The sequence below is a fragment of the Megalobrama amblycephala genome, linkage group LG3, assembly GCF_018812025.1.
Source record: "Megalobrama amblycephala isolate DHTTF-2021 linkage group LG3, ASM1881202v1, whole genome shotgun sequence".
In the NCBI taxonomy this organism is placed as follows: domain Eukaryota; kingdom Metazoa; phylum Chordata; class Actinopteri; order Cypriniformes; family Xenocyprididae; genus Megalobrama; species Megalobrama amblycephala.
The window spans coordinates 24,264,404-24,290,183 of record NC_063046.1 but is presented as its reverse complement, the minus strand read 5'-3'; the positions used below and the strand labels follow the sequence as shown (position 1 = coordinate 24,290,183).

General features: G+C 41.8%; 1 protein-coding gene across 2 annotated transcripts; it reads right to left on the bottom strand.

Annotated features, from left to right (window-relative positions):
• Window positions 1-2,035: 2,035 nt before the first annotated feature.
• On the bottom strand, window positions 2,036-25,155 carry trmt10b (tRNA methyltransferase 10B). Of its 2 annotated transcripts, none has more exons than XM_048184691.1 (8): window positions 24,711-25,155; window positions 24,505-24,610; window positions 4,472-4,599; window positions 4,195-4,347; window positions 4,003-4,081; window positions 2,715-2,782; window positions 2,500-2,623; window positions 2,036-2,396 (listed from the first exon to the last, which is right to left on the bottom strand). In XM_048184691.1, the coding sequence occupies exons 1-8, from the start codon at window positions 24,822-24,824 to the stop codon at window positions 2,260-2,262; spliced, it is 909 nt and encodes a 302-aa protein (XP_048040648.1). In that variant the 5' UTR covers window positions 24,825-25,155; the 3' UTR covers window positions 2,036-2,259. The 2 variants fall into 2 exon arrangements, with proteins under 2 accessions (XP_048040648.1, XP_048040647.1); XM_048184690.1 differs by having other exon boundaries at window positions 24,678-25,154.
• Between the last annotated feature and the right edge of the window lie 625 nt (window positions 25,156-25,780).

Below are 25,780 nucleotides of genomic sequence, written 5' to 3'. Positions count from 1 at the left end.
TATAGCAAATTTCTTAAACAGAAACAGTAGTTGTAGTTTCAGGTTTTTTATCTGACAAGAAATAGAACTGGCCTTGTTTACCTGAGTAAACTGATGGGGTAGAATACACTATATCACTACGACCAGGGCCGGCGCTACCTATTGGCAGAGCAGGCAGTTGCCTAGGGCCTAGGGCCTCGGGCCCCCATTACCATAACATCCCCCTAGCAGGATCTTTTTCAATTAGATATAGATGAATTCTCAAGACTCTCAACTGTAATGAAACCAACTACTGTCACCGTATCAAAGTGGTTCCACCTTCTGAATACATGAAAAAGTTACGAAAATGCAACTTTTCTGCAGCTGACTGACTTTAAGTCATTTAATTATGATTGCGCCGAAACGAACATCCTTCATGGGGTGCAAAGCGAAAGGCTGAACAGGCACGCAAAGAAGTGCAATTCGTAATGTAGGTGTGCGAGCCGTCATCATCAGCTGTTATTTTTGATTAGATCATTTGCCGGTTTATGAGTTTGAAAGAGCGCGAGCGCTGTCGACTCGTGATGAGGAGGAGAAGACGAGGGAAGTGAGTGCAGGTGTGGAGAACAGGAGCATCATGGGTAATGGAGTCTGGGAGACAAGGGATCTGTAACAGTACCTCCCCCTCCCGGTAGGCGCGTCCTCGCACCGTAGATGTAACACTGGGGAGGGAGGGTGGCCGTTCTGGCTGGACATAACCGGAGGTCTCCAGGACGAGTCCATCAGTCCAAGCCGCCATGGCGGGTCCGGCGGGTCAGGGGCCTTGGCCGCCCATCAGTCCAAGCCGCCGTGGCGGGTCTGGCGGGTCAGGGGCCGTGGGCGGCCATGGAGGGTCAGGAGCTGGATCTGGAGCCCTAGTGGGCTCTGGCGACCCCAAAACCCTGCCCAGGAGTTCCCCACCCACAGGCACTGGGCCCCCCCAAAAAAATACATGGGGGGGGTTTAGGGAAGGCTTAATAAGTCCGTGGTATGGAGTGGATGCATGGGCTGGAGTGGGCTCGTGGGCGGTAGTAGTTGGAGCGGCTGGCTCGGCGGCAGCTGGCTCGGCGGAAGAGTCCGACGAGCTGATAAGCCGCTGATGTCGGCGTGAGAGGTTGTGGGGGAGCAGGAGCCACAGTATTACAAGCCGTTGGGGGTACAGGGACCAGGAAAATACCCATCTTGTCTCTTGTGGATGTCCGGCGGTTTTGGTCTGTCCTTCTGTTACGGTGCTGGTGTGGTAGAGATGAGGCATACACGGAAGTCCACAACACTGGGTACTTTTAATCAAACGATGGAGATACGCACACACAATACACATTAGACTAACAATAGGACAGACAAGTAGTGAAGGGAGTGAGTCCATTATAAAGGGTGTGCTGACGATCAGGAACAGGTGCAGGCAATCCGTGATGAGGAGGAGAAGACGAGGGAAGTGAGTGCAGGTGTGGAGAACAGGAGGATCATGGGTAATGGAGTCCGGGAGACAAGGGATCTGTAACATGCTCGGTATAATAGTTTTCAAGAACATTATGTAAATTGGTAAACCATTTAATCTATAGACTACTAAACCGAACACCAAAACTTAACATCTGTTCTGAACTCAACAAGTCTGGGCAAATTATTGAGTAAGCACCAATCAGAGGTTGCATTTTTATGATGTCATCATGTAGACTTCTCACAAAGTATTTTACAGTATTTTAAAACTACAAAAATACAAAACACTAAAGTATTTTGATACAAAATACAAAGCCATTTTCATCAACCCTATCAAATACAAATTACAAAATACTATTTTGTATTTGAAATACGTATTTGAAATACATGTATCATAAATACTGCCCATCCTTGACAGTGAAATTAACATATATAATATAACTGCCCGTATGTCTGATGTTGAAAGACAGCTCTGATTTTCTTTTTCGACAAAGATTAACAAACAGATGTAGTTTTTGTTACTGTTTTCACTTGTAATGTAAACCATGTCACATTTAAAACATGAACACAGTAACAAGAAAAGGAGACATCAAACTGCATATATCAGTGATATGATCCAGTGGCTTTAATGCTGACAAAAAAATCCACCAGTCCAGTTTTTGACTGTGTGGAAACTATTCTTGAGACAACTGAATGAGAGCATTTTAAAATAAATCAAACAAAAGATGGATTTTAAATTTTACTGATTCAAGTCAGACATTAAGTTATCTCATATAGATGATTTTATAACACTGTATATTGCTCAAGACACTCTACAGTGAGTGTCTACAGCTCCTCATGAGGGTTTATCACGTCTGTAGATGCTGCTGAGGCCAACATGTAACCTTTTCCAGGAGGGATACCAGCGACAAGTGCTTTAGTCCAATCTTTGGTGTCCCGAAATGTCAGTAGGATTTGAAACACTGAAACACAACAGCGCACGGTCAATCATACACTCGATTTCACTCCGGGATGAGGAGGATTATGATTGCAGCATGTAGAAACTGAGTCTGAGAAAGTGATTACCTTGGTTGATGGCTAGGATTTTGGAGTGGAAGTTTTTGGGGTTTGGTCTCTTCACCATGTACTCGTCAATAGGCAGCCGCGCCATCTGAATGCCGAGCTCTTTAGCCCTCATGTAGCTTATTTTCTTAAAGAAAGCAGTGAGATCTTCAGTTGCTTCTCCACTATGAAATCTTTCATAAATGCATCATTAATAAATCCACAAGCAAGATTCTCACCTTTTGTATGGTTTCATCCACTAAACCTCCAAGGATATAAACTTTATCTTCCTCCACATATTCTAAAGCTAACAGGGACAGTCATAATCAAAATTTAAGCAGAATTCATATTGTTTTTTTATCTGAAATTTTTTCCTTGATATCAAAATGACATAATGACATCTTTTTGACCCTTAATATCACTCTATCACTGAGTGAAACAATATATTCAATGAGGAAAAAATGCATTGTTATTAGTAACTAAAATTACAACTATTAAAAGTTCTTTTCAGTAATTTAAATAAATAAAATATAAAAATAATACAAAAAAAATTACATGAACAAAATAGTTGTACTACCATAAATTACACATTTATGAGTGAAACAGTATATTCAATGAGGGAAAAAAATGTCTGCAAAGCTGAAATAAAATAAAACAAATATTAATTGAAAAACTAAAATTTAAAATAGTTAAAACAAAAATTAGAAATGTTGTCTTAGCAACTAAATGAAATAAATTTAGGTTGAAGTACTAAAATTACTAAAACTGAAAAAAATTAAAACTGAATAGAAATATAAAAAATATATATAAAAAAATATATATATATTTATATTTATATTTCCATTTAGAAATATAAAATATATAAATAGAAATAATAATATAATTAATAATTAATAAAAAAACTAATCTAAAATTTAAATGAATAAATAACATATATAAATAATAAAAGTTATTAAAAATATAAATAAATATAAATATATATATAAAAATAATACTTTTATAAAAAATATTTTTACAAAATATTTACTTTTAATAGTCTTAACCATTTTAATCACAAATCAAAATTTAAAAGAATAATTCTCGTACATTTTTTTACAAGAATTACACAAATACTGTAGATAAAGTAAGCACAGAATAGCCTTCCTCAACTTGCAGACAGGTTTTTACAGGAAGAAGAGTCAGTGTTATTGTTCCACTCAATGTTAATGGCAGTTCATGAGTAGTTGAAAATTGCCTCCCAGTTCATCTGAATTTAATCTGAGAACAAATATTTACTCTAGAGTAAATATTTGTAAAGTTTTGAACTCTAGAGTTCATTCATTGTTATATTTCTCAGCGGATTTTCGAAGGCACCGTTCTGGAGCATCACCATGCAACTCAATGTGTTTCATTGATTTAACAACACTGGCTTTTTAAGTAGTGCATTTGCTTAAATTTTGCTAATTTCCTGACCAATAATTTATGGTTAAGATGATTAAAAGCTTAGTGTTTAGAACTAATTCTTAATGCAGTATAGAATATGTGAACCTTCACTTGCGTCTGGGGTTAAGTATATCACATCTTCAGAGGGAAACAGATGAAACCAGCTCTCCTCCGTCACATCAATCTGTGGGATACACAGACGCTGATAAGTCGCCACAATAACAAAACTATCATTTCTATGCTTCTGTTTGTACTATTGAAGGATAGGTGAGGATCAGTTTGGAAATCCTTTCTAACCAAATAATTCAGGAAGCCGTCATTCATCCGAACACACTCCTTATACAGCAGACTGTCCTCCTTGAATTCTGTCAGGAAAATGTGGAATGGTTGTAAGGCTTTCTTATTGGATCCATAGAGGCGCCTGATCTGACCTGCAAGTCGACTGATTTCCTATGAGATAAAAGGATAATTACATAAATATCCCACGCTTGTTATCTAGTAATCGCGGTCAGGTATCAACCTGTCAAACTTGTGAATGTGATGCATGTTGTGTTTGTTTGTAAATCTCACTCACTTTTGCTGACAGGCAGTCAGTCATGCTGAGGTCGACACACAGACACAGTCCTGCTGCTCTGGCCTCTTCCAGTCTTTCTTTGGTAATCGCTTTAATGATACGTTTGCTGAGCTGTGGCTCATTCACATCTGCAAGACAGACATGCAATAAATTAGAAACCACTCTTTGTGAAATTGCATTCACAGTGTGTGACTAATCATTCCAGGGCTTTAAGAGAATTTTGTGGAAAAACATTATACGTTTCTTTATCACACCCAAAGTAAAAACCAAACAAAAAAAGAGTAAGCAAATCTAGGCTCCTGCTGGAGGCAGTGTGGTACACAAGTGGCTGATCATGTATATATTTTCTGGGCTTGCCCAGTTTTGAAACTGTATTGGTCAGAAATACCTCAAGTATATTGGAAATCTTAAGAGATTGAGATTGGAGCTACCATATTCAGTTAATAATAGGAATAAATATTTACTGAGGATACTAGTAGCAGCAGCAGCAAAAAAGCGATTACTCGTTTATGGCTCCAACATCTTCCCCTAACGAGAACACAGTGGGAACAAATTGTCACAGAAATGTATAAAATGGAAAGACTGAAATTCAAGTTGAGATTACAAGAAGAGACATTTGAAAAACAAATGTCTCTTCTTGTAATCTGGGGAAAATGGACTACGCATATATCAAAACAGAGAGAAGGGAGATAAATGTGCAATAGGAACACTTATATGCATACATCAAGAACAGTTGCAGTGCTTTACAACTATAGGACAGGAAGATAAATAAACTTATCACTGCGTCTAAACCAACAACATGTTTATTAGATCCAATACCCACTAAACTACTGAAAGAATTGTTACCTGTAGCAGAAGAGCCTCTTCTCAATATTATCAACTCGTCTTTATCTCTAGGTCATGTCCCAAGACTGTTCAAGCTAGCAGTTATTAAGCCTCTCATTAAGAAACCACAATTAGATCCAAATGTGTTAGCAAATTACAGACCCATTTCAAATCTTCCATTTATGTCTAAAATACTAGAAAAAGTGGTGTCGGTCCAATTGTGCTCCTTCTTGCAAAAAAACACTATCTATGAAAAATTTCAGTCAGTATTCAGATCTCATAATAGCACAGAAACTGCGCTCGTTAAAATTACAAACGACTTACTTCTAGCTTCTGACCAAGGCTGTATCTCAATACTAGTGTTACTTGATCTCAGTGCTGCGTTCAACACTATAGAACATAAAACACTCCTAGATCGACTACAAATTTATACTGGTATTCAGGGCCAGGCATTACGGTGGTTTAGGTCGTACTTATCAGATCATTGCTTCTACCTTCAGTTAAACTGCTAACAGTGATTGTAAATTAATTGCCTAAATTATTACATTATTTGCTAACTGCATTCTTTAAATTGTAATGTTAACATATTTTCTCTGTAAAGCTGCTTTGAAACGATATGTATCGTGAAAAGTGCTATACAAATACAGGTGCTGGTCATATAATTAGAATATCATCAAAAAGTTGATTTATTTAACTAATTCCATTCAAAAAGTGAAACTTGTATGTTATATTCATTCATTACACACAGACTGATATATTTCAAATGTTTATTTCTTTTAATTTTGATTATTATAACAACTGTTATAATTTGACAACTAAAGTAAACCCCAAATTCAGTATCTCAGAAAATTAGAATATTGTGAAAAGGTTCAATATTGAAGACACCTGGTGCAACACTTTAATCAGCTAATTAACTCAAAACCTGCAAAGGCCTTTAAATGGTCTCTCAGTCTAGTTCTGTAGGCTACACAATCATGGGGAAGACTGCTGACTTGACAGTTGTCCAAAAAACGACCATTGACACCTTGCTCAAGGAGGGCTCAAGGAGGGCAAGACACAAAAGGTCATTGCAAAAGAGGCTGGCTGTTCACAGAGCTCTGTGTCCAAGCACATTAATAGAGAGGCGAAGAGAAGGAAAAGATGTGGTAGAAAAAAAGTGTACAAGCAATAGGGATAACCGCACCCTGGAGAGGATTGTGAAACAAAACCCATTCAAAAATGTGGGGGAGTTTCACAAAGAGTGGACTGCAGCTGGAGTCAGTGCTTCAAGAACCACTACGCACAGACGTATGCAAGACATGGGTTTCAGCTGTCGCATTCCTTGTGTCAAGCCACTCTTGAACAACAGACAGCGTCAGAAGCGTCTCGCCTGGGCTAAAGACAAAAAGGACTGGACTGCTGCTGAGTGGTCCAAAGTTATGTTCTCTGATGAAAGTAAATTTGCATTTCCTTTGGAAATCAGGGTCCCAGAGTCTGGAGGAAGAGAGGAGAGGCACACAATCCATGATGCTTGAGGTCCAGTGTGAAGTTTCCACAGTCAGCGATGATTTGGGGTGCCATGTCATCTGCTGGTGTTGGTCCACTGTGTTTTCTGAGGTCCAAGGTCAACGCAGCCACATATCAGGAAGTTTTAGAGCACTTCATGCTTCCTGCTGCTGACCAACTTTATGGAGATGCAATTTCATTTTCCAACAGGACTTGGCACCTGCACACAGTGCCAAAGCTACCAGTACCTGGTTTAACACTCTGAGGTCTGAAGGTATCGCCGGCGATACCACTGTGGTTTTTTTCTTATCAGTGTGAAAGAGACTCAAAATACTCCGTCAATGTTGCACATACAATTAAGAGTTATACATCATTTTAATCTGTGGAATATCTTCTTTGATTTGTGTACACTCAGAGTAAAAACAAAATGTTGTGCTTTTTGTAAAATAAAGAAAACTAACATGATGCGTGATCTCTCGTCTCCCTCTGAACGAACTCCAATCTGATAGTTCTTAGAAAATGAACTGTAACTAAGTGAATACTAATGACAAAAAAATTACACTTATGTCTAAAAAAACGTTAAGATGTCAGGTTTTAAAACATATAAGTCAAATCGAAAACAAACCTTCTGTGTTTATGTAATCTGTATGAAAAGAGAGCCATGTCAGAAGTCTGTGATTCAGCTCATTATCTGCTAATGCGGCCACGCCCATGGAGCGAGCGCTATTCAGACGCAAATTCAGTCAATACATGCCTACATCATCTCAATCGTGTATTTATTGTCTTGAAAAGTGTTTTGAATAGCCATATTTAGTGATCTCTTGCCTCTGTTAGTTCCTTGATTGTCACATGATTTGCCTCTTCTTTTACTGAGGCATTTGTGGACAAAAGGGGCAGAGCGCCCTCCGGCTCAAGTATGAATTAAAAACACAGCATCCAGCGCTCATAATGATGACAATAAATATAGAATAATACATATTACTCCTCTGTATAGAAAATTGATATAAACATATGAGAATCCATCAATATTTCTCCAAATGTGTATGCTTTTAAGCATATTAAGAAATTATGGTCAATATAAGATTTTAAGAGTCAAAATGTGAAGCTTGAGTCTTAGATCTTTTTAATGATGTATAGTTTGTCAACTGCACATAAACATTTAGGCTCTATAATATAACAAATATGGTAGCCTATATGAAATGCCCTAGAGGTAGGAATGTTCAGACCAGTGGTGTAGTCGGGGCGATACGCACGCATATGCCGTATGCTTACTTTTTGCTCAGGGCTGTTTGTGTATTACGACTTATAAGGATCAGTATTTGCGTATACCCACTTGTTTTTTGCTTCGAAAGTCCATAAAATAATGTCCTGTTAGCTTCTCCTTTAACTGTGTGTCCAATGCTGTTGTGTAAACTCGCGATTCTTTGTTGTAATTGGTGCATGAGCACTTCTGTCATTCTACCTTTTCCCGCTCATCATCGGCTAAAAACCAGGCTTCACAATGCGTGTTCACGCTGCAGTGAGAGATCTCCGATCAAAGCCGCTCTGTGTTTTGAGCGGTGCATTGAGCGCAGTTCTCTCACTGCAGCGGTCACGGCCTACATCATGCGTTCAGAGCTTTTATAAGCGCTAAGTTCCCGTACAAACTGTAAAGACCATCAGCGCAAATTAAGCCTTGTTTATTTAATGCATTAGTGCGCAAATCAAAAGCGAAACATACTAGGCTGCTACTCTGAATCGTATTAAGCTCCAAAAGTTTTATAAGATTTCCACGAGCCATCCCAACACTGATGATAAAATGTGCGATCCATTTGAATTATATTGAGAGTTAAACACTTTGAAACGCTATATAGAATGTCAAACGGGATCTAGACTGATGGACAAAATGAACAAAAGTCTGAAAAGAGGACAGACATCATCTTGCACCAAGAATTATTAGGGAGCTTTTTAAACTATTCATGACACACCCTTACTAGAATTTATATAGTTTTATTGTAGTAATTATGGTAAATTTTTGGCTAACTTGTAGAATTTATAACCTATTAAGGGAATTCACTAGATTTATATTATATCTGTGACATCTGTTGTTTCTATAGGCTATGTGTAGATTGCTATTTTTCATAACAAATGCTTTGATAATGGAAAATGATATAGTTTGACTTCTTATAACACAATGAAGTAGAAAATTCTGTCAAACTGATAAGCTTACATAGATGTAAATAATATAAAACTGAGTTTACAGAGGTTATCGGGGAAACAGCTTTAAAAAAAAAAAAAAGCGCCATAAGCGCCACCTACTGACAGAGAGTGGTTTAAATTTTCATTCAGTGAATATAATTCCAAAGCAGCATGTTTAAATAATAGTCAAACTGTAAAGCATTAAAAATGTCAACCAATTTTAGAATGCACTGTATTTATTTGTTTTTAATGAAACAAGTTACTAATGAACAACAACATAAAACACATTTACTGTTGTGTTTACATTGTTTTTGTCCTTTTTTTTGGTTTGTTTGTTTGTTTGTTTGGGGGGGGGGTCTGGGTAATAGTACACCACTTATTTTTTTAGGACTACATCACTGGTTCAGACGCGTTGCATCACAGAAATACATTATATTTTAAAGTATATTAAAATAGAAAACCATTATTTGGTTAGAGACTTGAGACTTCTTTTAAAAACATTATAATGGCAATGTGTTCAATCTTTTGACTGGTAGTGTAATTTAACATAGGCCTATACACAATTTTCTTCATATCATGTGCAATAATACGTGCATGCATGAGATCACAAAAATCATGTTTTTTTTTTTGTCCTGAGTGGACTTTAATCCTGTTATCAGCATGATCACAGAGGGTTTTTTCACAGCCTACCTGACTGAAAGGCTTCATTAATATGCAAGTCATTTCAGGTCATTATTATTCAATTCTTTTGTCTTCTCAGGTGAGAATCACCCATTATACATGAGGATTCACGCCTCCATGCATACTGTGTTTCTTGACCAAAAGTGTCTTAGAAAATTTAAATCTCTCTATTGTTTTATATGAAGGAGTAGGCAGCATAATTTTTACTTCATTCTGAAGCAAAAACTCTAGTCTACAACCTCCAATACCCAGAAGTCTTATGAACACAGATTTAATATACTTTTTTTGGCCTTATTTCAGTGACTTAAGTTTTTTGTTTTTTCAATAACCACGCATAAACATTATTCCTTCAAAAATACAAACATGTACGTACATGTTCCTCACATATTATTGTAGCCTAGTTTGTGCTGAATACAGTGTAATGACACTTTTGTCATTTATATGTTTATGAACAACTGAAAAAAGCACAAATGTCAGGGCATGTCAAAACTTCTCCAAGCCCCAAATCAGCCTCAGACTCCAGAGGGTTAAGGACCATGGTATCCCTGTTCTTAATTGGCCAGCAAACTAGTCTGACCTTAACCCCATAGAGAATCTATGGGGTATTGTGAAGAGGTAGATGCGATATGCCAGACCCAACAAAGCTAGACAGACCTTCTTCTCAAATATTATAAACAGAAACTTAAACAACACCCGCACTGTTTTTGCTACAGTAGAGAGACTAACAAACCCCCCAAGTCAGATTCCCAGTGAAATGCTCTCAGACAGCAAATGTTGTGAGTTTGCTTCCTTCTTCTCTGAGAAAATTAATAATATCAGAAAGGCGATCAGCACATCCTTGAGCTGTACTGGGGTAAAACAGATCAGATCACAACCTCAGAAAGTAGCTATTATGTCTGATTTCGAAGCAATTGATGGTAAAATCTTGGAAGAAACAGTACAGCACCTTAAAACATCAACCTGCACCCTTGACACACTTCCCACATCTTTTTTCAAAAGAGTGTTTAACTGTTTAGAAGCAGATCTCCTAGAAGTGGTAAATGCCTCACTTCTCTCTGGGACTTTTCCAAAATCCCTGAAAACTGCAGTTGTTAAGCCCCTCCTGAAAAAGAGCAATCTGGATAACACCATATTGAGCAACTACAGGCCAATCTCAAATCTTCCTTTCATAGGCAAGATCATTGAAAAAGTTGTTTTCAATCAGCTGAACAAGTTCTTAAGCTTGAATGGATACTTTGATAACTTCCAATCTGGTTTCCGACAGCATCACAGCACAGAGACAGCACTCATAAAGATAATAAATGATATTCGCCTAAACACAGATTCAGGTAAATTATCAGTGCTGGTTCTACTTGACCTCAGTGCTGCGTTTGACACTGTCGATCACAACATTCTTCTTGACAGGCTCGAAAACTGGGTTGGGCTTTCTGGGATGGTCCTTAAATGGTTCAGGTCATACTTAGAAGGGAGAGGTTATTATGTGAGTATCGGTGACCATAAGTCTGAGTGGACATCCATGACATGCGGAGTCCCTCAAGGTTCAATACTTGCACCCCTCCTGTTCAACCTATATATGCTGCCACTGAGCCAAATAATGAGAAAGAACCAAATTGCATATCACAGCTATGCAGATGACACCCAGATTTACCTAGCCCTCTCACCTAACGACTACAGCCCCATTGACTCCCTGTGCCAATGCATTGATGAAATTAAAAATTGGATGTGCCTAAACTTCCTTCAGTTAAACAAAGACAAAACTGAAGTCATTGCGTTTGGAAACAAAGATGAAGTTCTCAAAGTGAACATGTACCTTCACTCTAGGGGTCAAACAACTAAAAATCAAGTCAGGAATCTTGGTGTAATTTTGGAGTCAGACTTGATAATAACTAAATCAGCATATTATCATCTCAAAAATATTGCAAGAATTAGATGCTTTGTCTCCAGTCAAGACTTAGAGAAACTTGTTCATGCTTTCATCACCAGCAGGGTGGATTATTGTAATGGGCTCCTCACTGGTCTTCCCAAAAAGACCATAAGACAGCTGCAGCTCGTACAGAATGCTGCTGCCAGGATTCTGAGCAGAACCAGAAAACATGAACACATCACACCAGTCCTCAGGTCCTTGCACTGGCTTCCAGTTGCATTTAGAATTGATTTTAAAGTTCTGTTACTTGTTCATAAATCACTCAATGGCCTAGGACCTCAATACATTGCAGATATGCTCATAGAAACAGATCACTCAGATCATCAGGATCAACTCACTTAGAAATACCAAGGGTTCACTCAAAGCAGGGAGAGTCTGCTTTTAGCTGTTATGCCAGCCGCAGCTGGAACCAGCTTCCAGAAGAGATCAGGTGTGCTCCTACAGTAGCCACATTCAAATCCAGACTCAAAACACATCTTTTTACCTATGCATTTGTTGATTGAGCACTGTGCTACGTCCGAACTGTTTGCATCCTATTTTATACATATTATCTTTTTATTCTTTATTTTTTTTTTCCCTGTTTTTATTTCATTTTTAATGTATTTTATATCTTTTATGTATCATCACTGTTATTTCTATTCATGTTCTATTTTTATTCTTCTTCTTTATGTAAAGCACTTTGAATTACCATTGTGTATGAAATGTGCTATACAAATAAAATTGCCTTGCCTTGCCTTGCCTTTATCTTCAGACGAAAATGCTCCTTAGTCTTAGTCACATTTTAGTCATTGTTGTCTTTCATATTTTAGTCTAGATTTAGTCGATGAAAAGTCTTTTTTGTCAAGCATTTTTGTCAAGTTTAGTCATTACTTTTAGTCAAACTACAGTTATCAACATTAATTTTGATATCTATTTTATTTGTAGTCTTTAGACAAAATAGTCATAATTTTTCTCTTTAGACCAATACATTTAAACTTATGAAAAATTTGAATCAAGGTAACAGGCTGTATTAACATTGCACTCTTAGCAGTAGCACTTGTGCAATTCTATCCGTTTTCAGTGGTTCTCAAACTTTTTAGAGTGTCGAACTTCCTAAGGAATTTAACATCCTTCTGTGCACCCTCTCACTTACTGCAATTACACCATTTCCATTAAAGGACAATATTTGCCTTCTTAAATCGATTTTTCCAGTGCATTTTTTTCCCCTTTATAAACACCTTTATAAATTTCAATCAAAAATTGAATTTCCCTTGGCACAGTTGAATAACAAGAGTTCAGTACATGGAAAAGACATACATTGAGTTTCAAACTCCATTGCTTCCTCCTTCTTATGTAAATCTCATTTGTTTAAAAGACCTCTGAAGAACAGGCGAATCTCAACATAACACCGACTGTTACGTAACAGTCGGGATCATTTATGTACGCCCCCAATATTTGCATATGCCAACCCATGATCAAGGCATTACACAAGCCAGTATTAACGTCTGGAGATGCACAGCTGAATCATCAGACTAGGTAAGCAAGTAAGGACAACAGCGAAAAATGGCAGATGGAGCAATAATAACTGACATGATCCATGATAACATGATGCCCGAGATTTAAAGGTGCCATCGAATTGAAAATTGAATTTACCTCGGCATAGTTAAATAACAAGAGTTCAGTACATGGAAAAGACATACAGTGAGTCTCAAACTCCATTGTTTCCTCCTTCTTATATAAATCTCATTTGTTTAAAAGACCCTCGAAGAACGGGCGAATCTCAACATAACACCGATTGTTACGTAACAGTCGGGGTGTATGCCCCCAATATTTGCATATGCCAACCAATGTTCAAGGCATTACACAAGCCAGTATTAACGTCTGGATCTGCACAGCTGAATCATCAGACTAGGTAAGCAAGCAAGAACAATAGCGAAAAATGGCAGATAGAGCGATAATATATTAAAAGTTACCATTGTTTCTTACTGTATTCACCGAGACCAGAGCCTTGTCGTTATTTTCATTTTTAAACGCTTGCAGTCTATATAATTCAAAAACACATCTTCATTCTTTATAAATCTCTCCAACAGTGTGTAATATTATCTTTAGACCCGTTAGCCGTAGCATACTATCAAACTCATTCAGAATCAAATGTAAACATCCAAATAAATACTGTACTTACATGATCTGATATGCTGCATCACAAACACTTTGTAGAGATCCATTTTGAGAGTTATATTAGCTGTGTGAACTTTGTTTATGCAATGTATTATACACTCTAAAAAATGCTGGGTTAAAAACAACCCAAGTTGGGATGAAAATGGACAAACCCAGCGATTGGGTTGTTTTAACCCCACTGTTGGGTTAAATGTTTGCCCAACCTGCTAAGTAGTTTTATTTAACCCAACTATTGTTTGAAAATGACTATATGGCTGACTTAAAATTAATCTAAAATGAAATTAAAATGTTCATTTATTAAACATATTAATAAATGTTAATTTTCAAGATATTTTGGGTTCATTTTAAGTAAGCAATACTGTAATTTTTAAACAATAGTTGAGTTAAGTAAAACTACCCAGCAGGTTGGGCAAACATTTAACCCAACTGCTGGGTCAAAACAACCCAATTGCTGGGTTTGTCCATTTTCAACCCAACTTGGGTTGTTTTTAACCCAGCATTTTTTAGAGTGTAGAGTTGCGAGTTTGGGGGCGGGGAGCATGAGCATTTAAAGGTATACACGCACTGAATTGGCGCAATTTTAATTATACCCCAAAATAGGCAGTTAAAACATGGTATAATAAAAAAAATCTATGGGGTATTTTGAGCTGAAACTTCACAGACACATTCTGGGGACAACTTAGACTTATATTACACCTTGTGAAATAGGGTTCTAGGGGACCTCTAACAAAAAAGCTCTGATAGGGGGTTTAAATTCTGGAAATCTGGCAACCATAAGCATGGACGTTCGCAGTCTGTAATGTTTGGTCTCCTTTATTCGACAAAAACAAAAAGTGATTCCAAAAGAGTGATTTTGGTCTTTTAGCCACATTTCAGTCTTGTCTTTTTTCATTAACGATATTGCATGTGTTGTTTTAGTCACGTTATCGTTGAATGACATTGGTGTCGTCTCTCATCGTCTCGTCTTAGTCATGGAAAAAAAGGTTGTCAACGAACATTTTTCGTCATAGTTTTCGTTAAATAAATTAACGCTGCTGCAGAGCAAGTACAGGACTTGCTACTGCCAATACATACACGACACGCTGCTGTGAGCAAGTAAGACATGCTGCTGCTGTACAATATAGTAGGGCTGCACGATTTTGACAAAAATCATAATTGTCGACTATTCCCATTAAATTGTAACTGCAATTATTAATTAAGATTATCACAATTTACATTGAGTGATGTATTGAATAGCTTTATACGATTTTTTGAAGCAACTGCATGCCATATTTTTGTATAAAAATAAAAAGCAAGCTGAAAACACTCTTCCTGAAATTTTTTATTGTTTTTCTATAGCATTAAACCTCAAATGTCAACTATACATTGGTTTGGTTTCTTCTTTAAATAATAATAAAAAGTCAACATACGCATGGTATAATAATAGGGGCTTTTGCATCAGGTTGTTCTTGGAACATAGAGGAACTAGCCACCAGTGTGGTTCCCCGAGAACTAATGGTCCCCTAGGGCCTGAAGTGACGTAAACTGCGCTTGTTGTTGTTACTTTTATTTTGACAACGCTGAAAACAATTCAGACAGACCCACAGTGCTCGCATTCTCTGTCTTTATTAGTTTACGATCTGTTTAACAGGCCTGTCTAATACGTTATTAGATAGAACTATTCTTTAACAGAGAGTAGACAGTATATGAAAAGGTTAGCTTAGCAGAAATACATGATCATGTTTTGCTTGGTTTGCTCAAAGTCACACTGGATTTTCTCCTTAGCTTAAGGATGAGGGGCCCTATCATTTTTTTTTTCTTGTTTGTAAAGTTAGTTTGTGGAGTAAATATATAGGCTCTGTACACTGCTTTTTAAAAATGGCAGGTGCTGGTGTTTCGTGTGCGTTCGACATATCAACGTACACCTATGTCACTGGTAGCTCCTTCTGTGCTAGGTAAGGTTAAACCTTTTACATTCTGAAGTAGTCGTGATTCACCTCTTGCGAAGTAACATGCTCTAAACACACCTCTTAAACACGCAGAATAATGTAAGTGGATATTTTTCCTTGTAATCGCACCTATGAACAATTACGAAATCGTGGCATCCGTAATCGTAATCGCGATTAGAAATTTGATTAATTGTGCAGCCCTACAATATAGCGCACATGAATTACCCCCCAACAGAGCAGGTGACATGATATTTGAACAATACAAGCCAAGGGTACTGCATGTCAGAAAATCCCCCATCACGCAGAAGGCAAGGTGACAACCTCCAGCAGATTTACCGCCAAAACATATTAACTGCTGCTGTTCCCAAGACCCATAGGAACCATGTGTATGCTAGCTATGTGTGCCTGGCCCATTAGTTTTGAGTATGAGAAATGAGGCATATGCTTGGTCTTGGCGGACTAGATCTGCCTACACATTATTCCCCTCAAGCAGATCTAGCCGTTAGACATGTGGGCTGCCATGAGGTGCATATAAGGCACGTGAAGCATATGTGGCCCTATGTGAACTAGTGTACTGTTTTTACAAGATGTAATATAAGTCTAAGGTGTCCCCTGAATGTGTCTGTGAAGTTTCAGCTCAAAATATCCCATAGATATTTTTTATTAATTTTTTTAACTGCCTATTTTGGGGCATTATTAACTATGCACCGATTCAGCGTGCGGGCCCTTTAAATCGCGCGCTCCCTGCTCTCCCGAGCTCTCAATGATAATACAGTGCATTTACAAAGTTCACACAGCTAATATAACCCTCAAATGGATCTTTACAAGATGTTCGTCATGCATACTTCATGCATGCATCAGATCATGTGAGTATAGTATTTATTTGGATGTTTACATTTGATTCTGAATGAGTTTGATGGTGCTCCGTGGCTAAAGCTAACATTAGACACTGTTGGAAAGATTTATAAAGAATGAAGTTGTGTTTGTGCATTATACAGACTGCAAGTGTTTAAAAATGAAAATAGTGACGGCTCTTGTCTCCGTGAATACAGTAATAAACAATGGTAACTTTAACCACATTTAAAGGTGCTAAAGAGGATCTTTTTGTTGACTAAGAAACCAAAGACTGTTACTGAGTTTTTGAAATGAGCGCATGCGTAAGAACAACCCCCCTCCTTCACAGCTCATTTCAAGGGAACGCCTCCCAAAACTCGTGCACGAGTATTGGAGCATGAGTGTTTACCACCGGCATTCGCTCGCTGTGTCGTGTTAGTGGATTCATTATGTCAGACTCACCGCAGGTAACTCATAATCTGCAGTTGTTACTCCTGTCTCCTGACAAAAACATTGCATGCGACGCCTGTGGAGTGTGGAAAGTTACTGGAGCGCACAGCCACGCTCGTCTCTCACAAGGAACGTCATGGCAGTGATTGACAAGCCAGAGTGCCAATCCGCGCAGGTCTCTCGCAAGGAACGTCACGGCAGTGATTGACAAGCCAGAGGGCCAATCGTTTACGCGATGATCGCGTAAACGATTGGCTGATGTTTTTAAGGCCCTACCTCGTGCACAGATGATGTATATTAATATTATTCCTTTCAGTGCACCTAATAAATAGTCTTTTATCAGTTAGTAAAGACAGTTTCAAGTAATATTGCAAAAATGTATAAAACAAAACATCCTCTTTAGCACCTTTAAATGGCAATATGTTTTCTACAGCATCAAAAACCTTAATTTCTTTTCAACTGAAGAAAGAAGGACATGGATGTCATGGGAAATATCAGGAAATTTTAATATGAAAGTGAATTAATCCTTTAATATGTATCGCTGCTGCTGTATGCTTGTATTTTCCTCCTACATCAAATGCAATGACTGTGAACACCCTTCTAAGACAAATAAGGCACAGTTGATGTTTCATAGATTAAAAGACAAGGGTTATGTTTAGACATGAATGCCCAGCCTGGTTCCAGAATCCGGAAATTTCCCAGAATTTAGTCATGGTGCTTAAAAGGGTTAGTTCACTTTCAAATTAAAATTTCCTGATAATTTACTCACCCTCATGTCATTCAAGATGTTTATGACTTTCTTTCTTCAGGTTTTTGATGAAAACATTCTAGGATTATTCTCCTTATAGTGAACTTCAATGGACCCCAAACGGTTGAAGGTCAAAATTACAGTTTCAGTGCAGCTTCAAAGGGCTTTAAATGATACCAGACGAGGACGAAGGGTCTTATCTAGCAAAACGATTGATCATTTTCTAAAAAAAATAAAAATGTATACGCTTTATAAACACAAATGCTCACTTTGCAAGTGCTTCTGCTAGACAGCCTTCTGTATTCTTCAAAAAGCTTACGCTGTATGTCCTACACCTTCCCAATTCAACTTACGGGACTAACGCAGTGCCAGTTCCATTTTTGCGGAATTTGAATACAGAAGGCCATCTGGTGGAAGCTAGTTCCCTTTCGATACTTCACTCGTACTGCGTATGGGGAAAAGTCTCCCTTTTTCCCCGTCACTGAAGCCTTTTTCAATAACGCAGTGTAACTGCATCATCATTGGTTCACTCATAGACAAGTTGTTGAACCAATGACGGCGCGGCATAGCTGCGCGACCTATGGCGAGAGAGCGCGCGAACTTTCCCGCCGAAATGGGCGGGGTAAAGGGCTATATAAGCAGGCGTTTCGCCATAGGATTTCAGTCCTTTCTCCTTCAGCGACGACAACGCATCTCCTCGCTGATCTCCGCCTGAAGCCTGAGGAAGCTCGCCGCCTACGAGAAGCTCCCGCCGCCGTCTGAAGAGGCCCCGCAGCGGACCCAGCTGAACTCGCCGGTCGGAGACAGCGCCGGCGCCCTCGCTGACTGCCGCCCCGAGCGCCGTCCTCGAGACGCCCGCCTCCCGCTCCCGCTTCCGGCCGCCTTCTCAGCGTGTCTCCTGCCGCCATCCGGTGCGCCCCTTGAGAGCTTTCCCGCGGCTTATTGCCGCTCTAAAAGAGCGTTTCCTCAGCGGTTCTACCGCTCTAAAAGAGCTTCCGCGGCCCTCGCTGCTCTAAAAAGAGCCCCCCAATCGCCGTTATAACGGCGGCGGCGTTGCTGCAAATGCCGCGCCACTCTTGTGGCACGTGCAGAGCCCCTCTGCACGATGATGACGGACACAGCGAGTGTGTCGCGTGCCTGGGCAAGTCCCACGCCGACGGTGCACTCGCTGGAGCCTCATGCCCGCACTGCGAGAGCATGAGCCTCGGTTCTCTGCGCTCGCGGGTCGCCTTCTTTACTGAAGGCGATCTCGCCGCTCGCGCCCTCCTGTCTCCTTCCTCCCGCGAGCCGGTCAGGAAGAGACAGCGGGGTAGAGCGACTCAGCGCCCGGAGTTGTGCGAGCTCACGTCGGCCCAGCCCCCGCGTGCCTCGCCTTCTCCCCCGAGAGAACATTCTCCCGTCATGTTCTCCCGACCAGAGCAGCGTCCCTCTGCAGATGCGAGCGACCTCGTCTCGTTTGGAGGATCTGACGAAGAGCCGGATGACTCCATGTCTCTTGCGGCTTCTGAAGCGGAAGGATGGGCTGGCGAGCCGGACGACCCTGCTCCCCCGCCTCCTCTGGAGCCCATTGATCACGGCCAGGGTATGGATGCCGAGCTCTTCCGCATCCTATCCAGAGCAGTGGAAGAGCTAGACCTCGACTGGGCCCCTCCGGAGGAGCCATCGCGTAGCCGCCTGGATGAGTGGTTCCTGCCAGGCCGCCGCCAAGCCCCTCGCCAGCGTTCCGCTCCATTTTTTCCTGAGGTGCACGAGGAGCTTACGAAGTCGTGGCGCGCTCCGTACTCCGCCCGCCTCCACACAACACACCGTTCTGCCCTCACTGCTGTCGACGGCGCAGAAGAGAAGGGCTATGAGCATTTGCGGCCCCTGGATGAAGCGGTGGCAGCTCACCTCTGTCCTCCCGCGGCTGTGGGATGGAAGACCAAAAGAGCCCTGCCTTCCAAGCCCTGCAGAACCACCTCTACTCTGGCTGGAAGAGCCTACACCTCTGCGGGCCAAGCTGCTTCGGCGCTTCACACCATGGCGATCTTCCAGGTGTTCCAGGCCAAACTCCTCCGCTCTTTGGACGAGTCCGGCATTGATGCACCTGCCTTCAAGGATCTCCGCAGCGCAACCGATCTAGCCCTGCGGGCCACGAAGGCCACTGCCCAGGCCATCGGTCGTTCCATGGCCAGCCTGGTTGTGCTTGAGCGCCATCTTTGGCTCAACCTCACGGAAATCAAGGACCTGGATAAGACGGCCTTTCTGGACGCCCCGGTCTCCCCTTCCGGTCTTTTTGGGCCAGCGGTGGATGGTTTCACCGAGCGCTTCACAGCGGCGCAGAAGTCGTCTCAGGCCATGAGACACTTTCTGCCCAAGCGCTCCAGCTCTGCGTCTGCTCCTAGCCGCCCCAGGACTGCGCCGGCTCAGCAGACCAAACCTGCCCCATCCACCTCTCAAGCAGCGCCGCCTAAGGAGCATCGTCAGCGCCCTCGCCCTGCTAAGCGCCAATCCTCCTTCCCGAGACGCCAGGGACCCCGGCCCAAGATTGTGCTGGACCCGGTGACTCCGAAGACGTCCTGATCCAGCAGGAAGGAAGAGGGTTGGGGAATGTCCCGTTGCGACCGGACCACCCCAAAAGCTCCCTCGTGCAGTCTCCCCTCCGCCTCGTTTAATTCCGGGCGTGGGAGAAATGCTCTGTGTTGTAGCTGGGCCCACACATGTTGCGCCCAAACAAAACGGCGTTTTCACGGCGAACACTATTTTACTTCCTCTAAAAGAGAGCAAATTTCCTCTTCCACCTCCTTCGGTGTACGGCCCCCTACCCGGCGGCCTGTCATCCGACATCATTCAACCCCTTGTCACTCGGGCCGAGGCCTGGCAGGCCATCCCCGACGTGTCAAGCTGGATCCTCGGGATCATAAAGCAGGGCTACTCGCTCCAGTTTGCACGACGGCCCCCTCGCTTCGGAGGGGTGCTTCAAACCTTGGTGAACCCGGACGACGCTCCCGTCCTCCGGGCCGAGGTCATGACCTTACTGAAGAAAGGGGCTATAGAAATAGTTCCCCCTTCAGAGAGCGAGTCAGGCTTTTACAGCCGTTACTTTCTGGTCCCCAAAAAGGATGGCGGCCTCAGGCCCATCCTAGATCTCAGACTTTTGAATCGCTCCCTCATGAGACGGAAATTCAAAATGCTGACGCTGAAGCAGATCCTCGCACAAATTTGTCACGAGGACTGGTTCTGCTCGCTGGATCTGAAAGATGCATATTTTCACATCCAGATAGCCCCCCTTCACAGACGATTCTTGAGATTCGCGTTCGAGGGGGTGGCATACCAATATACAGTCCTGCCCTTCGGGCTGTCCCTGGCTCCTCGCACTTTTACCAAGTGCATGAACGCAGCGCTTTCCCCTCTGAGACAGATGGGAATCCGGGTTATGAATTACCTCGACGATTGGCTCATTTTGGCCCATTCTCGAGTCGAGCTGGAACACCACAGATCCGTGCTCCTCAGCCATCTCCAATGCCTGGGTCTCAGGGTCAATCTAGCCAAGAGCTCACTGCTCCCGAGCCAGCACATTTCGTTTCTGGGGGCAGTTTTCGACTCAGTCCGCATGACGGCAGTAGTCTCGCCAGAGCGCGCCCTGGCGATTCAGCAGCTCGCGGCTTCCGTCAGGAACAAAGCCTATCTTCCTCTGAAGCTCTTCCAGAGGCTCTTAGGGCTGATGGCTTCCGCCTCCCCAGTTCTGCAGCTTGGCCTTCTTCGGATGCGGCCGCTACAGTTCTGGCTGAAATCCCGGGTCCCCCCACATGCCTGGCGGCACGGCCGCTTATGTCTCAAGGTCAATCGGGCCTGTCTTTTAGCCCTGAAACCTTGGATGAACCCTGCTTGGTTCAGTCTTGGGGTACCTCTACAGGCGGTGTCACGAAGGACGGTGCTCTCGACGGACGCATCCAACTCAGGTTGGGGGGCTCTGTGCGAGGGCAGACTGGCCTTCGGTTCGTGGTCCCACGAAGAGAGCCATCTCCATATCAACTGCCTCGAAATGTTGGCAGTGATGAAAGCCCTGCAAGCGTTTCAGGTTCACTTGACGGGACGCCACGTCTTAGTCCAATCGGACAGCATGACCGTGGTGTCATACATAAATCACCAGGGCGGTCTTTCGTCCAGCCGTCTATGCGCTCTGGCGAAACGTCTTCTGGAGTGGGCAATACCAAGGCTTCGGTCGCTCAGGGCGACTCATATACCTGGCAAAACCAACCTGGGTGCAGACATGCTATCACGGAGCAACGTCCCCTCAGACGAGTGGATGCTCCATCCCCAGATGGTTTTCAAGATTTGGGAGCTCTTCGGGAGAGCAGAGGTAGACCTCTTCGCCTCAGAAGACAACTCTCATTGCCCAACATATTTCTCAAAGGAAGTCGATGCGCTGGCCCACACCTGGCCCAGCACACTCCTTTACGCATTTCCCCCGATCGCACTGATCCCGCAGGTCATCAGGCGAGTCAGGGAAGACAGACACAGAGTCCTTCTAGTGGCCCCGCTCTGGAGGAGCCAGACTTGGTCCTCAGAGCTGTTCAGGCTCTCCACGAAAGCCCCGTGGCCCATTCCCCTGAGACGGGACCTCCTCTCTCAGGCGAACAGAACAATCTGGCACCCCCAGCCAGAGCTCTGGGCTCTACACCTCTGGTCCCTCGATGGGAGCCGACTGACCTTCCCAGGGACGTACTAGAGACCATATCTCAGGCGAGAGCCCCGTCCACGAGACGCCTCTACGCCCAGAAATGGTCGGTCTTTGTTGATTGGTGTTCCACACGCAACATAGACCCCGTGGAGTGTGACGTATCACCGATACTGTCCTTCCTCCAAGAGCGTTTGGATCTGGGGCGCGCCCCTTCAACGCTCAAAGTATACGTAGCAGCCATCTCAGCGTTTCATGCTCCTATCGCTGGCCAGTCAGTGGGTCGGAACAACCTTGTGGTTCGTTTCTTAAGGGGTTCGAGGCGATTAAATCCTCCTCGTCCCCTTACTGTTCCCACTTGGGTCCTTTCTTTGGTCCTTAGGGCTCTCAAAGGAAACCCCTTCGAGCCGCTGAGTTCAGCTGACCTCAGGCCTTTAACCCTGAAAACTGCTCTGCTACTTGCACTAGCATCGGTCAAGCGTGTTGGCGATTTGCAGGCCCTCTCTGTGAGCCCTGCGTGCCTCGAATTTGGGCCTAATGACTCTAAGGTCGTGCTGAAACCTAGGCATGGCTACGTCCCCAAGGTGCTCTCTACTCCGTTTAGAGCTCAGGTCATTTCGCTCTCTGCTCTTCCTCCCTCCGCGGATGAACAGGAGCTGAAGTTACTCTGCCCTGTCAGGGCATTGATGACCTATGTAGAGCGATCACAGCCTTTCAGGCAATCAGATCAGCTCTTTGTCTGTTTTGGTGGCCGCACCAAAGGGTCTTCGGTCTCAAAGCAACGTCTCTCGCGTTGGATAGTCGACGCGATTAATCTCTGTTACTCCTCCCTGGACATTCAATGCCCCTTAGGAGTTAGGGCCCATTCCACTAGAGGAATGGCTTCCTCCTGGGCCTGGTCTAATGGAGTTTCCATTAAAGACATCTGTAAAACGGGCGGCCGGCTGGTCCTCGCCGTCCACTTTTGTCAGATTTTATCATCTGGACGTTCCGGCCTTACAAGCCCGGGTCCTCTCGGTGTAACCAAGCGGCCTCTTCGAGTTCCGCCTCTCGCCGATCAGGAGTCATCTCCTCTTGTAGTGTAACAAGGGTTTACGACGGCTTTGCCTTCTTACTTGCTCTCTTGGTCCCCTCTCGGTGTCCAAAACAAGTTATGTCGTTCCCTGCCGTGGCACGGCGCGGTTGAATTCGTTCCCCATACGCAGTACGAGTGAAGTATCGAAAGGGAACGTACTCGGTTACTAACGTAACCTCGGTTCCCTGAGATACGGAACGAGTTACTTGCCGTGCCACGAGGCTGCGGCTTCAGTGTCGTCGCTTCAGTCGATTGGCCTGAAATCCTATGGCGAAACGCCTGCTTATATAGCCCTTTACCCCGCCCATTTCGGCGGGAAAGTTCGCGCGCTCTCTCGCCATAGGTCGCGCAGCTATGCCGCGCCGTCATTGGTTCAACAACTTGTCTATGAGTGAACTAATGACGATGCAGTTACACTGCGTTATTGAAAAAGGCTTCAGTGACGGGGAAAAAGGGAGACTTTTCCCCATACGCAGTACTCGTTCCATATCTCAGGGAACCGAGGTTACGTTAGTAACCGAGTACGATATTTGACTTCATAACTTGTTTTAATATGAATATTTTTTTTTATATGAATATTTTTTATACAAATGCATCTTAGCCTGCACATCTAGAGTTTCATGACAGAACTTTGTATTAATATTGTGAAATATTATTACTCATCAAAATAGCTGTTTTCTATGTGAATATATTGTAAAATGTAACTTTTTGTGATCAGAGCTGAATTTTCAGCATCATTACTCCAGTCTTCAGTCACATGATCCTTCAGAAATCATTCTAATATGATGGTTTGATGCTTGAGAAACATTTCTTACTATTATCAGTGTTGAAAAAAGTTGTACTGCTTCATATTTTTCCTATCGATTCTACGATTAATAGAACAGCATTTATTTGAAATGGAAATCTTTTGTAACATTATAAAAGTCTTTACGGTCTTCAATTAATTACAAAAAAAAAAAAAAAAAAGTGAACAAAACTATCCTCATAAAAACCTATAATTACCGATATGATAATTGACGTATATGAAATGGACATGAAAATGTAATGCACAGTAAGATAGGTAACATATATCGTAAAGGTCAAGTCACCTTTATATTGTCTGTTGAGCTTCTTTCTTTGTTTCTCCTCTTTTCTTTTGCTCTTTTTCAACTCCAGTCTTCTCTCCCAGTTACGCTGCTTGCGCATGACATTTTTCTGTAGAAGTAGTAAAATAAGTGACACACAAATAGGAAATTTGTCTCAATATTATGACTCATCTTACAGAGCACGAGGTTTCCTCTCTGTCGGCACTCACGGGCTCGAGCTCCACATCGATGCGCAGAAAGTCCAATAAATCTGCGACCGCGGCGTCGTTTCGTTTCGACTCCCCGTCTGCATAACAGCAGTCATCATGTAGAGCTTTTTCCATTTGTTGTAAATTATAAAGTGAAATGAATGTATATTCCTCAAAAATCAACGGAAATCACAATAGTTCTAGTATAAATGTGTGTCAGGAGAAAACGAGAATCTCATGATAACTGATAAAGTGAAAGTAAAGTGCTATGCTGCTAAAGATCGTCTTCTCCGGCAAACTGAAAGAGGAAGTAACACAAAACTGATATACATTAGATCTATAAACACATAAAAAGATACGGCGATGCTAAAAAGCTTTTTAAAGAACTTGTAAACGACATAAATACAACAACAGTGAATATTTTCAACTCGTGAGAGTCGGGCGCACTGTTATGACGTAACGACCACGCTGTTACTACTGCTTTTTTGTGGGTTTTTTTTGTTTTGTTTTTTTTGTTTTTTTTTTTACTTTAAACGCATATTGCATGAATAATGCAGAAATAAAACTTATATACTTAGAATTATGTGTATAGAATTTTTAAAAATATCACAACAGCTGCATACGTTTTTCAAGCCAATTTGTCAATAAAATAAATATAGTTTTATTAAATTTAGCCCATAAACATTCTTATTTTATTCTTGTGGTGTCATTTAACGTGTATGTATTTACTTCTGAACATCTACTTATAGGTTTTTCATTATTGTTGAAGTGTATAGGCTACTGTTTATTTTTTAAGTAAATCAAAGTAGGCTAAATGTATTTATTTAATTATTTATTTATTTTTTTTTACTGATTTTTACTGGTATTTGCCAAATTTCATATTTGCTGGAACAAATTTAGTAACCAAAAGCCCATATTTATTGTTTTCTGGTAATTAAATCACGCATATCCACATTCTAACTGTCTAGCAGTTATTAATGTTTTTTTTTGTACATAACTTTTTACATTATTTCACATTTTTTATTCCTATATTTGTACTCTGTTATATTTTTTTTTTTTTTTTTTTTTTTTTTTAAAGAAGAGAAAAGTAT